This window comes from Drosophila santomea, unplaced genomic scaffold, assembly GCF_016746245.2.
Source record: "Drosophila santomea strain STO CAGO 1482 unplaced genomic scaffold, Prin_Dsan_1.1 Segkk11_quiver_pilon_scaf, whole genome shotgun sequence".
NCBI lineage: Eukaryota > Metazoa > Arthropoda > Insecta > Diptera > Drosophilidae > Drosophila > Drosophila santomea.
In genome coordinates, this window is record NW_025318944.1 from 185,039 (window position 1) to 200,023 (window position 14,985).

Sequence of the window (14,985 nt, forward strand, 5' to 3'; positions counted from 1 at the left end):
AAAGAATTAAAAGACATCTTAAACCTAAACAGTGGTAACAACTTCAGAAGTGGGATAGCAACCTTTTATGCACCCGCCTACATCAATATTTCGACGTAGCCGACAATACACACGTTTTTTTTCACAAAGTTAAAATAGCGTGCCCTACCAATTGGCCATGAATAAATCGGAGATTGCGGATTGGCTGAAGGCCAATGAAATTGAGTTCCCAACAAGCGCAACGCTTCGACAACTGCGTAAGCTTGCATTGGACGCCGGTTGCCAAAACGCTAGCGAGATTCCTGAAACCATATCAGAAGAAGAAGACACCAAACTGGAGGAAATAAGCCAGGGGATCGCGAGCACCCAGATCAATAGTACATTGGAAGAAGAAGAGGAAGCACTCGACGCTGCAATAAGGGTGGCCGAGAGGAAGAAGATACTGGCCAAGTTGATGCAGAACGACAGCAAGATGACGGATGACTTCCATGGAAATTCAACAGCCGATATCGTATTGCTTCTGAAGGATACCATCTTTAATCCTAGCAAGAACACCGTCATGGGCTACATACTTAAAATGGAGGAAATTGATATGCGTGCAGATATTGATGAAAAGTTAACAGTACAATTCATAATTGACGGTTTTCGAGATCGGTCATCCAATATCGCGCTATTGTACTCAGCAACCACAATTGGACAATTGAAGGAGATGGCTCGGAAATATGAAAATCTACGGAAGGTTCCCAAAACGTCGACCATTTGCACGGGAATCGCTTTCGCTGGAGAAAGAGGTCAAATACGCTGCTTTAATTGTTCGGCACATGGACACTACGCTTCATCTTGTACTGCACCAAAGCGCGAGAAAGGATCCTGTTTCCGTTGTGGATCCCTTCAGCATAGGATCAAGGATTGTCAACAGCTGCCGTAAACTAATCCGAGAGTCGTGGGAGCAACCAACAACCAGTTGATACGAGATGAGGAGGAGAACAATACGTTTATTCCTATATTTAACCAGCTAGGAGTATATTTTTGTACTGATAAAAGACAAAATAGTAATATGACGTTCCTTTCTGCCATGTTTGATACCGGCAGCGCCGTTAATTTAATCCAGCGCACAGCGATACCATTTAAAAAGTTTAATGACGTATTGAGCCCAACAGAATATTGCGGTGTTAATGGATCTCGAATAAATACATTTGGAAAAATTTTTGTTAAACTTAATTTTCAAAACATAGAAGAAGAAATATCATTTTTTGTTGTACCCGACAATTATGTAGCAACTCGTGTTCTTTTAGGTCGTAAGTTCTTGAACAAATTTAGAATAAAATTAATTTTTAAAGACAAGATAAGAGGAAGAAGAGAAATTGACTTATTGAATATTGATAGTGACCCATTGAATATTGATAGTGACCCATTGAATATTGACAGTGATTTATTGAATATTGATAGTGCCTTATTGAACAATGATAGTGACCCATTGCATAGATTGAAAATTGAATTGAATAGATCGAATTTGGATAGTGAACCAGTAAATAGATTCCATATTGATAGGGAACCAGTGAATATATTTGATATTGATAGTGATCCAGCGAGTAGATCAAAACATTGTAAACCCATAAATAAATTAGAAACTAGACAGAGATTTCAGAAAAGTGATTTTGATAAGGATATTGAAATAGATAGAGAATATAAGAGCTTACCATATATATATAATATTGATATATTTAAGGATGATGAAGATTTTAACATTGACCCGAAGTTAAATAATAGTAATCGCAGTGAACTCATTGAAATAATAAGAATAAATTATTTAGATTTACACAACATTTATACGAGAAAGTAATTCACCTTATAGTTCAGCTATTGTACTGGTTAAGAAGAAATCTGGAGAAAAACGGATGTGTGTGGATTATAGACAACTCAATAAGATAACAATCCGTGATGGATATCCATTGCCGCTCATAGATGACTGTTTAGAAAGATTAGAAGGGAATCAATATTTCACACTTTTAGATTTGAAGAGCGGATAACATCAGGTGAAAGTAGCAGAGAGTTCAGTTCAGTACACAGCGTTTGTAACACCCTCTGGTCAATACGAATATACAAGAATGCCTTTTGGACTTATGAATGCACCAGCGGTATTTATGAGATTTATAAATTTTATTCTGCATCCATTGATACGTGAAGGAAATGTAGTAGTTTATATAGACGATATTGCTATCGGTTCTAAGACATTGAGTGAACATTTTGTAACTGTAGGAAGAGTATTAAGAATTCTGGCAGCATATAGATTAGAAATTAAAATAAGTAAATGTCAGTTTGCTTATAAAAGCATCGAATTTTTAGGATACACACTTAGTGGAAAAGGGATAAGTCCGAATCACGAACACACATCGACTATTAAACATCTTCCGATTCCAAAGGATCGCCATGGTATGCAAAAGTGTTTAGGATTATTTTCTTATTTTAGGCGATTTATTCCGGCATACTCGAAAATAGCAAAACCATTGCAAGAACTCACAAAAGCTGGCTCTAAGTATGAACTCGACGAGAATTGCATCAATAATTTTGAATATCTTAGCGAGAAATTAATTTCTTTTCCGATATTAGCTCTTTATAATCCCAACAGAGAAACAGAATTGCATTGTGACGCAAGTAGTGAAGGATTTGGTGGAATTTTATTTCAAAAACAAGATGATAATAAGTTTCATCCAATAGCTTATTTTTTACAAAGAGCAACAAAATTAGAGGCAAGGTATGAAAGTTTTAAATTGGAAACATTAGCAGTAGTTTATTCATTACGAAAATTCAGAATATATATAGAAGGAATTCCGTTTAATATAGTAACCGATTGTAATGCAGTAGTTTTATGCCTAGGAAAAGGACGCCTTAATTCTAATATTGCCAGATGGGCCTTAGAATTAGCTAACTATAATTATACCCTTAAACATCGCAGTGGAAAATACATGACCCATGTGGATACGTTAAGTAGATATCCTTCAGCCTTTAATCAAGATTTTGAATATGAACCAGTAGTGACAATACAAGAAAGTGAAAATAAGGATAAAATAGTTTCAGTAATTGACAGTGATGACATAAACCTTCAGCTTCAGATAACGCAAAATAGAGATAGTCTTATAGTAAAATTAAAAGAAAAATTAGAACATGGAGATGTAAAGAAGTTCGTTTTAAGCGATGGAATTGTTTATAGATTAGGTGAAAATGATATAGAATTATTATATGTACCAGCTGAAATGAAAAACCATGTAATCAGGAGAGTTCACGAGAATTTATGTCATTTAGGTACAGAGAAATGTATAAAAGAAATTATGAGAAACTATTGGTTTCCGGATATGAAGTCTAAGATAGAATCGTTTATTGGAAATTGTTTAAAGTATATTATGTTTACAGTACCCACACATGCTAATAATCGAACATTGCACAATATACCAAAACGACCAATTCCTTTTGACACATTACATGTGGATCACTTTGGACCACTGCCCTCCGTTATTTCAACAAAAGAAACATCTATTAGTTATCATTGACGGATTTACTAAATTTGTTAAATTGTTCCCTGTGAGTACAAAAGAAGTTAACACTTGTTTTTCAAAATATTTTCAATATTATAGTCGCCCACGTAGAATTATTAGTGATAGAGGGACATGTTTTACGTCCTTGGAGTTTGCAAAATTTTTGTTAGAAAATAATATTGAACACGTGAAAGTAGCAACTGCATCACCTCAAGCAAACGGTCAGGTGGAGAGAGTTAATAGAACAGTGAAAGCGATGTTAGCTAAGATAACTGAACCAATTAAGCATGTAGATTGGAGTAAGCTTCTTGTAAAGGCCGAATATGCCATCAATAATTCAGTACATTCAACAACGGAAGAATTACCTTCAGTATTATTATTTGGAGTTCAACAGAGAGGTTGTAATATTGATGCATTAACGGAATATTTAGATGATAGAACTGATATGGCACAATGCGATTTAGAAAACGTTCGTAAGAACTCCTTAAATAAATAGAACAGTGTCAGCGAAGAACATTTTAAGAAAAATCATAAGAGTCACGTAGAATTTTTAGAAGGCGATTTTGTTGTGATGAGAAACATTGACACCACAATCGGCACAAATAAGAAATTTGTACCTAAATATAAGGGCCCATACGTCATTAAACGAATTTTACCAAATGATAGATACGTTTTAACAGACATAGAAAATTGCCAAATTAGTCAAATTCCGTATGAAGGAATAGTAGAGGCATGTCGGTTAAGAAAATGGGCAGATTGGCGTAACCAGTGCGGAAATATCTCCTAATTTGTAGAATAATATCTTAACTTATTTTCTCTCTTTATATACCTTATACTGTACATATTTTCATTTTTTTTTTAAATTATTATTTCTCTTTTACTCATATTCTATTCAAATTTTAATATGTATTTAACTAAACTTTAATATTTAGGTAGCCAAAACTTCAAGACATGTAAATAATTAAAATCAACAATGTAAATATTGTAAATAACTGAAATCGACGATCGAGGACGATCTAATTGTCAGGATGGCCGAGCTGTTAGCAGGGATGGTATAAGTACCATCCCATTTACCATTTAGTATTTAGTAGTGTGTATTCAGCATTTAGTATTTTAGCATTTAGCATTAGATGAGAGAAGTAAAGATTATGTAAAGAAGAGGTCTACGGGCACACTTGATTATTGGACACGAGACAGATAACATATAAACAGAATAAAACACAATTACAAATCAAAAGAATTAAAAGACATCTTAAACCTAAACAGTGGTAACAAGAAGTTTCCAGCTCTTTCACCTCAACCATCCAGCGCACTACAACCTCATCCAAAATATGGACCAATATAAGACGTTTCTGCGGACTTAACCCAATAAAACAAATTCATGCCATATTCATCCCAGAAAACAACGAAACGACACTAGCTAGCAACGAAATTGCTAACATATTCGCACAACACTTTTCTGAACTCTCCGGCGACTGGAGCTTTTTAGAGGAGTTCCGAAACAATAAATACAGAAACAACCTACACAACTATACCCCCTCTCCAATAGCCCAAACCATTGAAAAAAACATAACATATCTCAAACTCATCTCAGCGCTACAAACATTAAAAGGATCAGCTCCAGGACTCAATAGAATTTCATATCAAATGATAAAAAATAGCTCCCCCACAACAAAACTATTTAATGAAATATTTAATAGCCACATACCACAAGCTTACAAAACAAGCCTAATCATCCCAATCCTCAAACCTAACACCGACAAAACTAAAACTACGTCTTACCGACCCATTTCTCTCAACTGTTGTATAGCAAAAACACTAGATAAAATTATAGCTAAAAGACTCTGGTGGTTGGCAACCTAGTTAACGATAACCAATTTGGATTTAACAAGAGAGAACGCTATAGTCGAGTTCCGCGACTATCTGATACCCGTTACTCAGCTGGTGGAAGTGCGAAGGAGAGTCTTAAACACCGACAGTTTTTGGCAATTTGTGGGCGTGGCAAAAAGTTTTTTTTGCAAATCGATAGAAATTTAAAAGACCAATATAAAAATGAAAAAATATCAAAACATTTTTCAAGTGTGGGCGTGGCAGTTTTGGGCGGTTTGTGGGCGTTAGAGTGGGCGTGGCCACATGAATCGACAAACATGCGCTGCTTCTATGTCTTGGGAGTCTGTATGCTTAATCTCAACTTTCTAGCTTTGTAGTTCCTGAGATCTCGACGTTCATACGGACAGACAGACGGACAGACGGACGGACAGACGGACATGGCCAGATCGACTCGGCTATTGATCCTGATCAAGAATATACATATATACTTTATATGGTCGGAAACGCTTCCTTCTGCCTGTTACATACTTTTCAACGAATCTAGTATACCCTTTTACTCTACGAGTAACGGGTATAAAAATGGCAAATCGACTTCGGACTGTCTACTCTATGTAGACTATCTCATAATGAAGTCAAAAATGCACACCTCCCTCGTCACTCTTGACTTTTCAAGAGCCTTCGATAAAGTAGGTGTGCACTCCATAATCCACCAGCTGCAGGAATGGAAAACAGGCCCAAAAATTATAAACTACATAAAAAAATTTATGATTAACAGGAAAATAATTGTCCGTGTCGGTCCGCATACATCAAGCCCATTACCCCTATCCAATGGAATCCCCCAAGGTTCACCCATATCCGTAATACTCTTTCTCATAGCTTTTTATAAAATATCTAATATCATATCGCTATACAAAGAAATAAAATTTAACGCTTACGCCGACGACTTCTTCCTTATAATAAATTTCAATAAAAACTTAAACACAAACATCAGCCTAGACAACCTATTAAATGATATAGGGAATTGGGGCTCCTACTCAGGGGCATCGCTATCCCTATCAAAATGCCAACACCTCCACATATGTAAAAACATCACTGTACTTGCAAGATAATCTGCAGCAACATTCAAATTCCTACCGTTACTTCCCTAAAAATTCTAGGTATATAAAATATAAATGGAACACACACATAAATTCACTCTTACCCAAACTCTACAATAAGCTAAATATAATAAAATGTCTATCCAGTCTCAAATTAAATTGCAACACGTATACACTACTTAATGTAGCAAAGGCAACGGTCATCGCCAAATTAGAATATGGACTGTTTCTATACGGCCACGCTCCCAAAAGCATTCTAACCAAAATTTAATTTACTCTACGAATCAAATATTCCCTTTTTAGAAATGAAACGAGACCTTCAAATAGCCAAGATATCCCAAAACCTTATCTTTTCGAAAAACACGCCAAGTCACAAATTTGTTAAGCACAAAAAATCTAAAAAGAAAACACCATCAATAATAGACCAAACAATCAAACTCAGCCTAAAACTTAACTTACCCTACAAACCAATAAATCTCCATAAATACAAGCCATCATGGGTCCTCCCCAACCTAATAGACACATCACTCAGAGGCCACAAGAAACAAGAAACATCCCCAGAATCATACAGAAAATTATTCGAACACACAAAAAATAAGCTAAAGCCACATATGTTCATATTCTCCGACGGTTAAAAAATTAAGCATTATAACATTCGCCATAACAACTGACACAAACATCTTGAAACAGGGCATACTGCATCCATACTCATACGTCCTCACCTCCGAAACAATTGCAATACTAGAAGCAATAGAACTAAATAAAACCCAAGAGATAAATTTATTATCTGTTCCGACTCCCCATCAGCAATAGACTCAATCAAAAACCTGAATAACAACAGATTTTACTCAAACCGAATCAGATCCCTATTAACACAACATGTCCCTAAAATTAAAATAATGTGGATTCCTGGCCATTCAGGAATAAAAGAAAATGAACTTGCCGATCAAGCTGCAAAATCAGCAAGCAATATGCCACTAATTGTCACCCCAAACATAAACAACACATATATAAAAAGACATCTTAAAGCTGAACTTGCAACAAAACAAAAAGAAAACATTATAAACTGCAATCAATTCGACTAGGACACACAAACATAACCCACCAACACTACCTAAATCCAAATCTAATAATAGTTTACCCTTTTTGCAAAGGAGATCTTACAATAATCCACATAATGAACTCATGTCCATCCCTTATACAAACCAAGCAAGCCATATTTAGCAACGCTAACCCCCTAGACCTTCTTAGCAAGCCCAACCCAGAAAACATACAAAAAATCATACGTTTCCTAAAAAAACAGAATTATATCACTAAATTAAAAAAAAAAAACACATGTACATCAACAAACACAGTAATTATTTAACCAATTAGCCATTAATTATATTAAAAAAACAAGAGAGAACGCTATAGTCGAGTTCCCCGACTATCTGATACCCGTTACTCAGCTAGTGGAAGGGAGAAGGAGAGTCTTAAACACAGTTTTTGGCGGTTTGAAGGCGTTATAGTGGGCGTGGCAGAAAGTTTTTGGGCAAATCGATAAAAATTTACAAAACTAATACAAAAATGAAAAAATATCAAAACATTTTTCAAAAGTGTGGGCGTAGCAGCTTTGGGCGGTTTGTAGGCGTTATAGTGGGCGTGGCAGAAAGTTTTTTGGCAAATCGATAGAAATTTACAAGACTAATACAAAAATGAAAAAATATCAAAACATTTTTCAAAAGTGTGGGCGTAGCAGCTTTGGGCGGTTTGTAGGCGTTATAGTGGGCGTGGCAGAAAGTTTTTTGGCAAATCGATAGAAATTTACAAGACTAATAGTTACAAAAATGAAAAAATATCAAAACATTTTTCAAGTGTGGGCGTGGCAGTTTTGGGCGGTTTGTGGGCGTTAGAGTGGGCGTGGCAACATGAATCGACAAACTTGCGCTGCGTCTATGTCTCTGGAGTCTGTATGCTTAATCTCAACTTTCTAGCTTTTGTAGTTCCTGAGATCTCGACGTTCATACGGACAGACGGACGGACAGATGGACATGGCCAGATCGACTCGGCTACTGATCCTGATCAAGAATATATATACTTTATATGGTCGGAAACGCTTCCTTCTGCCTGTTACATACTTTTCAACGAATCTAGTATACCCTTTTACTCTACGAGTAACGGGTATTATAATAATAATAAATAATTAAAAATTGTAAACCAACATAGCCATAGGCTCTGCAGCCAGTGCTATATTACTTAAGTTAGTTTAGTTTTGTAAACTGCTCTATCTATTATAATAATAATTCTAAAGTTTATCCTAATTATGATCATGAAAGTTTCTAATTCTAACATTTGAAATATTTGTTCTTGTCTGATTACGTTTACTTCCTCTTCGGATACAATAAAAATTGGCACAATCTGTAGTTGTAGACTTTCCTATATATTTGTTATATATATATAATTCATGTTAATTCTGGATACGTATTGAATCGTATGTATGTTCCGAGTTTACGGTCTTGAAAATGTTATTCTTATAGGTGTTCAAAAAGTTATTAATTATTTGCTGTTTCCTATTTATTTGCTCTATTGTATTCGTTTGCATTTAGTTTTGGGTCTTTCTGATTTTCTGAAATAGTATCCCGAATTCTGCGTCCGTCCGTGTCGTCTAAATTACCTGTAACTATTTTGTTTACGTTTCTTTGTCTCTTCTTCGGTAGTAAAGTTTCAATTCTAGCCTTCAACTGACCCACTTTAGTTGGTAGGTTTTCGATAGCATAATCTGAATCTACATTTCTTTCAAGCTTATTAATTACTCTTTCGAAGTTTGTCGTACCATAGATGAAATCCTGCAGGTTTATTAAGTGAGTTGGAAATTTATGGAATTGTAAGATTCTTTCTTGTCTTGCTTGTGTCGGACTTTTAAGTTCTGGACTGCGATGAAAGTGAATCTGTAAAATAGATAGGGATTTGTTTCTTTATAATCTTATTTTTGATCTTGGCATTGTGTAGCTTCTGTTTCCTAGCTGAAATTAGTGAAATCTTATTATCCTTTAGCACTCTGTCCTTAGAAAAACGTGGTATGAGGTTTTTCTCCTATTTTCATTTCTGAATATTACATCTTCCGAGCTTACTACGACTGGTTGGTCTCTATATTCATTTAACTTTTCAATGGTCTTCTGTAATATTTGAGTGTTTGGCAAGTATCGCATGAATTAATAATTTGAGTGATCTTTTGTTTCATGTACGGCAAATAAATAGTTATCTTCAAGTGATTTAAAGGTGGTAGTCTTTGATAGCCTGCTCCTGTTCTTCCTTACCCGTAATATCCATTAGAAGGGATGTTGAGCGTACGATTCCTTTATTAATTTAAAAATTGCGTCGGCAAGGTAGAAACCTCCCTTAAGAGTTTATTTGTGACAAAATGCATAAAGTGGAAGGGCGATTAGATCCCGTTATTTTTCGGTATAAGACATTCGTGAATGCTGAATGTACAAAATATTTCGCCATTAAATAATGTAGCTTAGTACTTTGTTCATTGTATCCCTATAACGACTCAATCTCAAGAACTATAAAAGCTAAATTTAGGCATGCAGGCTGCAGAGACAAAGACAGACGCAGCACAAGTTTGTTATACCCGTTACTCGTAGAGTAAAAGGGTATACTAGATATTATAAAGTATATATATTCTTGATCAGTATCTATAGCCGAGTCGAGCTGGCCATGTCCCTCTGTCTGTCCGTCCGTCTGTTGAACGCCGAGATCTCAGGAACTACAAAAGCTAGAAAGATTAGGCATACAGACTCCAGAGAAATAGACGCAGCGCAAGTTTGTCGATTCATGTTGCCACGCCCACTCTAACGCCCACAAACCGCCCAAAACTGCCACGCCCACACATTTGAAAAATGTTTTGATATTTTTTCATTTTTGTATTGGTCTTGTAAATTTCTATCGATTTGCCAAAAAACTTTTTGCCGCGCCCACTCTAACGCTCACAAACCGCCCAAAACTGCTACGCCCACACATTTGAAAAATGTTTTGATATTTTTTCATTTTTGTATTGGTCTTGTAAATTTCTATCGATTTGCCAAAAAACTTTTTGCCGCGCCCACTCTAACGCCCACAAACTGCCCAAAACTTCCACGCCCACACTTTTGAAAAATGGTTTGATATTATTTCATTTTTTTATTGGTCTTGTAAATTTCTATCGATTTGCCAAACAAATTTTTGCCACGCCCACAAACCGTCGAAAACTGTCAGTGTTGAAGACTCTCCTTCGTATCAGATAGTTGGGGAACTCGACTATAGCGTTCGCTCTTGTTTTTTGTAAATACTACGGTCACATCGGATAAGACAATAGCCGATCTATTTTCCCAGTTTTTCAAATATGGTAACATCGGATAAAACAATAGCCGATCTATTTGCCCAGTTTTTCAAATAACATATTCTATGTTATATCATTCCGAGCAGCTGGACTCTTACGCGGTATTAAGGTCGGATTAAATATTGTTTCTCACTCTGGGCAAAAGCTCACTGCTTTTACGTGTTAAGCCTGTCTTTTTGCCAGATCACGACAGAATTCTTGGCTGTCTGCTGTTCTGTGCGGAAGATTTGTGCAAGCCACTACTTATCTCAGGAATCTTCACAGTTCTCCCATATATTAGAAGAAGTTAAATATATCACCATGTTAGTTTTTTTAAAACGCAGATCAACAACCACCAATCTTTTAAAGCTCACTTCCTTCGTAATACATGGCTTCAAAAACAATCTTCAGACAAATATCATCTACACTGATTTTAGTAAAGTATTATTCACTTTTTGTTAGGAAACTAGATTTATTAGGTTTTCCTGTTGTACTATTTTCGTGACAACCCAAGACACGCGACTTAGACTCTAAGTGGGTGCTCTTTGGACAGAATAATACGGGTTGATGATCTTGGTGTTCTTCTGGACCCTAAACATAAATTTTCAGAACGTATTTCGTCTATTGTCAGTAAGGCCAGGGGTGTGTAAGATACATATAAATTTTAAGGCTTAGCTAAGATTTATTTCGTCCTCAGGCATGGCCAAATAAAAAGCATACTTATGGGACGTTACACTTTATTAGGAGTCTTAAGACTCCCCAGAAATCAAGGTACTGAAGAGCTGCCTAGCAACAGCTTAAATGCAGGAGGAGTCAAGGGCAGCCAGGTCAAGCGGGAAATAATATACCTTTGAGCCCGGCAAAACGGGGAGACCGAGAACTAACGGTTCCGCGCTGGACCTTGGACTTAAGTCGGCAAAGGGCACTGTACGAACGGTAACGGTGTGGACTGAATCGAGGGGTCTGAGAATAAAGCTAACTTAAATCTGAAACACTGTTCTCTCCTTGGTCGGGCAATCACACAAATCATAAATTTGGTGGGACGCACGAAAAAACTTTCTGAGATAGCCGTTGCAACTCGTGGCGAGCAGAACGAGAAAAAACCATTCGTTTCAAATGTCTCTGTCTACCAATGTAAATGCTGTAACATACTGTGACACACGCCTAATAAATGATGTCGACGATTTCTTTTTTTTTTGTGGCCGACTTGCTTTCCCCGACTACATTTATAGCAGAGTAAAGAAAAAATTTTTTTTTAATGCAGCATTATTATAATTTTGGCGAAGTCCCCCGCATATTTGAATCACCCACGCCAAATTTGTAGTTTTTTACGTTTCAGAGTAAGGAAAGTAGTGATCTGCCCTGTTAAGGCAAAATTAAACTAAACGAGCTTTAGGTTCAATTAAAATATTCCTTACACCTGACTTCGTTTTACGGGTCTGCTCCGAACATGCACTGAACATGCAGCCCTAAACCCTTGGGAGTAGATTTAGTCATTCCAGCAGATAGTATTTTCACTGGCCAAGAATGCAGCGAATTGCTCTACGGAGGCAAGTTACTTTTCCTGATGGTTTCATAGCAAAGCAACCGGACGGAGATATGATTGAAGATTCCTCATTCAAAATTTACGTAAGAACTGTTTGGAGCAGCAATTCCGTAGCTTGAATTTTGGTTTTGAAATTCTTTCGGAAAGCTACTTGCCTCAGTAAGGCAGTAGTTGCCGTAAAGGCATGTCAAATGATGATGATCGAGAAGGTTTAAGTGTGATGATGTTGTCAAAAATGGGGCTGACATTGTTTTGTATGTGTTGGATTTAAGTCGGTAGTAGTTTAGTTCGTTAGATAGCTTCTCTCTTTGGAGGATTAATTAATAATGCTGGGTGTATTTGTTGTGAGGCCACAACAGTTTTCAGTATTGTTCCCAGGGTTTTTGCAAAGACATTAGAATAACAAGATGCGTAACGCCATACGAATTTTTTGCACACGATTTTTTCGTGGTGGCTTTTCAAGTGGCTCCAGGCTCTCTCGAAATGTTGTTCAAAAGCCAGAGAGCGGAGAGCTCTAGAGCCAGCAGCTCTCTTGTACGCATACAGCGACAGCTGACCACTGTATTGGTGCACACGTATGCACATGCATTGTAAAAATGACAAAATATGCCCTTCATTTTAGAAGTTCTTAGACTTTAAATCTATATTATTTTTTATAAATTGCCACTACTTAAAAACTCTAGTTTTGCATTGCCTTAACATAACAATTATTTAAACTCAACATAGAAATAATAATAGCACAATCTATGTACCTAATAATGCATAATAATTTTCAAATATGATTTTATATTAGGATAGTTTTCATTAGAGTATTCAGCGTGCGACGTGTGAAAAATATAAGACGTCAATGATTCTTCGGTGCTTATGTCCGCACTTCGTGCATCAATGAAATCAATTTTGCAATAAAGAGTTCCATATTTTTATTTATTTTATAAATAATATTTTAGTTTTAAATTATTTTTATGAAATATTTTAAATGTAATTTCTTTTTGTTTGTTGTTCTTTGTTTTAAATTACAGTAGTTTTAATAATTTACTTTGTATACGTTTTAATTATTTACTATAGTTATTTAGTCAAATTACTAGTATAAAAATTACCAATTCAGTATTTAAAATGCAAATAAGATTCACTTAAATTATTTTTTTATATTTTATTTTGATATTTTTAAAAAAGCGCGCAATTATTAAATAATGCTCTACGAGTAACGTGTATAAAAAACTTCTTTCAAACCATAAGAGTTACGAAATACGAAATTGACCAAAACATTAATCAAATTTGTTTCTTAGATCAAAATTGATTTCGGCCCTAAAATCGTCTTCTAGCATAAGCACGCACACATGCACACTATCTCCTTTATTGTTTTTACTCATACAAGCGAGACAATTCTATTTTTAGATTTTAACGCTCTCGATTTTAGGCGAGCAAAAAGAGATCAATTTTGGTCGTCACCAAAAAAGTGGCTGCATAGTGCAAAAACAATGTATGGCCGTTACGCATCTTGTTATTATAATGTCTTTGGTTTTTGTGTCGAGGAACGTTGATTCTCTTCAATATATGAGGATTTGCCAAATTCAACTGATGAGCCGGCTATCAGGTTTGAGCAAAGTCATTTCAACATGATTTTATTAGCAAATTGACTTGTGTTGCACAGTCGCAGAGGAGAACCTGAGGATCAAGTTCACGACAAGAAAGTCGACAAAGCAGAACCTGCGGCGTTAAGATCCAAATAGTAGAGTGGTTCAAAAGGTTATGTGGAGTCGTTGTGTAGTGTCGTAAAGCGTTTTAGTAGACGGGCTTTCCGGGTCCCTGCAAACGAGGTTCTGGGAAGATTTTTGGTTCAACCAAATGGATAAGTTTGCGGACCGCCACCACAATAACGAGGGAGCAATACCGCACAGCAGAAAAGGGGAACATCCGTATCCAAAACAAATGACGGAGTATGAGCACCGAATAAAGCTGTATAAGTCTAAAAGCAAGCCGATGCCTTTGGTTGGACAATCATACAAACATAAATTTGGCGGGATGACCACATATACTTTTTGAGCTAGCTGATGTAAGCCTTAATGAGTCAACATTTGCGGCACAAGAATAAAAAAATCAATATTGTTGTGTTTCCAATTAATACTACGACACGATCGGATTGAGGGTAATTATGCGAGTGACTTTATTTGGCTATGTTCGGCTCCTTTTATACATGTCTCTGTTATGTTAGTATTTGTGTATACATGTAAAAAGATGATGCAATGTGAATATAGAGGTTGCGTAATAAAGGCTGTTTTCAGGGAATTCGTGTAGGAATATATGATGCAATATTTTTTAGAAATTACAATACATATCAAATATCATTCATTCATTCCAGTTTATGCCCAAAAATCGAATGTTAATTATTGGGATAATAATTTAGTTTTCGCTAATTTAATAATTTAATTAATTTAATAAAATTTTACTGCAAAAAATTGTCGAGCCAATTTTGTTATCAGTGTGTAGCATAGATGATAATACGAGTAAGACGCAAGAATTTTTTAACAACTTTTTGATTAAAAACAATTAACTTCTTCAAATAACTTACCTTAAGAGTTTTCGTATATTCTCAGGTCTCTCCTTGCTAAAGCTGCGTTTATAGTGGCTCGCTGTAATGTTTTAAAATTAAATATCTTAAAA

The 14,985-nt window shown here is 35.8% G+C and overlaps 1 protein-coding gene across 1 annotated transcript in view; it reads right to left on the minus strand.

Annotated features, from left to right (window-relative positions):
* The window catches only part of LOC120457517 (piezo-type mechanosensitive ion channel component-like), a 263,145-nt gene that overhangs the window by 62,863 nt on the left and 185,297 nt on the right, over positions 1-14,985 (minus strand). Inside the window, exon 4 of the mRNA XM_044006660.1 lies at positions 14,894-14,954. Coding sequence (XP_043862595.1) covers positions 14,894-14,954 — 61 coding nt within the window. The remainder of the gene's footprint in view (positions 1-14,893; positions 14,955-14,985) is intronic.